A 2337-nucleotide genomic window follows, 5' to 3' on the forward strand; every position below is an offset into this window, starting at 1 on the left:
TTATCCTCAGTGCGTTTCCTGTGTTTCAGTATATCGTGCAGCGTATCGTTGTACACATTCTTGTCACAGTATTTGGGGGCAGGCACTTCTGAGCTACAGGGTGGTCCACAGACCCCTTCCTTTATTTTGCTTATACTGTACCGGATGCAGGCGTGCGGACGGGTTGCATACTCGCACGGGGCCGTAAGGCGCCTATGGTGAGCGACGATAGGCAAGCCCGCCCGCACGCATGCATGCGGTACAGTATAAGCAAAATAAAGGAAGGGGTCTGTGGACCACCCTGTATAATTGGAGCTGATGATGAGCCCCGCGTTGTCGCCTTGGATCCACGCGCCGCATATGCTGGCTGATGAGGACTTGCCAAGGTGATGACGGCTGCCAAGGTGACGAGGTGATGGTTGGTTGGGGAGGGGGAGGGGCGTAAGCCTTCCGATCTAACGAGTGCCGGTGGTATGCCAGGGATCGCGGGGTGGAAAGGGGCGCGCGCCTGTGAGCCGCCCGCAGCCCCGTTCGTAAACTGTTTAAATTCAAACAGCGTCCTGCTCTCTTTTCCAGATGCGATCGCTTCTGCCGGTGGTGGCGTCGCTGCTGCCGTTGCTGCTGCTGCTGGCACAGCTCGCATCCGTCTCGGGCACGTTCGGCGGCTACAGCGAGGACGGGACGCTGTGGAAGTGCAGCTCCAGGAACACGACCTCCTCGCTGTCCTCCTCGTCGGCGTCGTCCGAGGCAGGTGCGGCCGGCCCGGCCGGCAGTCACCCGGGCGAGGTCACCTGCAGCTGCGACGGCATCAACATGACCAGCGTGCCGCCCGTCATGCCCAAGATGCACCGCCTGTAAGTAACGATCACCCGCACCAACATATTTAAACTCCGGACCTATGAGGCCGATCCTTAGCCTGCCTGAGACCCAAATGGCGCCTGGCCCCCATCTTCTGGAAACAAGAGACAGAAGCATTGAAAGGACGTCCTGCCCCTGTCCACGCGCATTCACGTCACTCGGGTGTCGTCTTCGAACTCGTTTCAACAGTGTTCGGGGGCCCCCTGCTCAGCCCAGCCTCCTCATGCTTCTTGCCGACGGCGATATGACGCAGTCAACTTCCGGAGGGTTCCCCCCCGTTAGTTCCTTGGGTTGGACGGAGTCCAAGACGGCCACTCTCTATTGCTCGCCACCACTACTTCTGGCGTGGTCTAGTTCGGTCTGCTCGACCGACATCGTGGAAATTTTCGCACAACGACGTATTTACGTCATAATTTTTTCCCCCTTAATAGTTTTGGCACTGACACACTGAAATTGCTGACAAAAGTGAAGGTCGGGTGGGGCGATCATGCCGTTCCCCTCCCCCTCCTCCTTCTGTCCTCCGATAAAAGCGCGCAATTTTTTTTTTCTCACCAGACAAAATTATGAATAATTTTCGAGAGTGTGCGGCAGCCTTGCTGGGCCGCCCCCGCCAAGCCATCCCTAGTCGTACGTCCAGTCATATCCACTGGGGCCGCAAGGCCACAGTGTTGCGCGTTGCGTCACGCTGTCACGAAGGAGGCGCCACCCTCTGTGCGTTGGGGTGGCGCTCAGAGGGGCACGTGCCACACCAACAAAAACTTTTCTAATAATTATTTCTTTCAGGACCCATTCTTCTACTGGGACAAATGACAGTAAAGCAATAAACCTGGTTTAGTTGGGCCGTTCTCCGTCATTTTTGCCGATACAGAACTGCCAAGTTTAGCCAATGCCAGCTTAGCGCCTGGTAGGTAGGCAACATCATTGCCAGCACTGCATGCGAGCCCTGCGGGGTGGCCTACCCCGAGTCTCGCAGGCGCCGAGCTCCCGTGATGTGTCGAGTGGATGGATCTGAGGAAAACGCGGGTGGACTTCCTGGGCGATCCCTCTTGCTATCAATCCGATGTCTGTCGTCCCGACTTGTAGGAATCTTTAATAACTTCGGATATTCACAGACTCCTCCCGAGGTGAGAAACTTACGCCCTCATTGTTTTCAGTAAGGGCGGGTGGGCTTGACCTTGACCTATACAAGCACCAAGGGGCTCGGGTATTTTTCCACCGTCGTGTTTTTTTACACCTCTTTACACAGGCCTTAGCAGTTACATGCTCCTCGAACCAGAAGGAAGGAGAAAGAAAGAGAGAGAAAAAAGAAATGTTACCGCGGAGAAAACGCTGCTTGGCATCGCGTGGGCAGCGGAGTAAATAAAACACTCCTAGGTGTGGTCCTCTATGAAGACGCAAGTAGGCTGCTAATGAGTTTACCCACGGCTCGGGTGCGGGAGTTTAGAGCGCCAGTTAGTGTGACGGAACGTCATAGGGCGGGGTGAGGTGGGGCGGGGCGGG

General features: G+C 56.1%; 1 protein-coding gene across 1 annotated transcript in view; it reads left to right on the plus strand.

The window, feature by feature from the left end:
• Positions 1 to 236: 236 nt before the first annotated feature.
• The window catches only part of LOC127750080 (uncharacterized), a 4656-nt gene continuing 2555 nt past the window's right edge, over positions 237 to 2337 (plus strand). The window contains exon 1 of the mRNA XM_052270632.1: positions 237 to 833. Within this exon, the coding sequence (XP_052126592.1) occupies positions 556 to 833 (278 nt within the window). The 5' untranslated portion in view covers positions 237 to 555. The remainder of the gene's footprint in view (positions 834 to 2337) is intronic.

This window comes from Frankliniella occidentalis, unplaced genomic scaffold (genome assembly GCF_000697945.3).
Source record: "Frankliniella occidentalis isolate FOCC.00 unplaced genomic scaffold, Focc_3.1 Scaffold131, whole genome shotgun sequence".
Taxonomy (NCBI): Eukaryota; Metazoa; Arthropoda; class Insecta; order Thysanoptera; family Thripidae; genus Frankliniella; species Frankliniella occidentalis.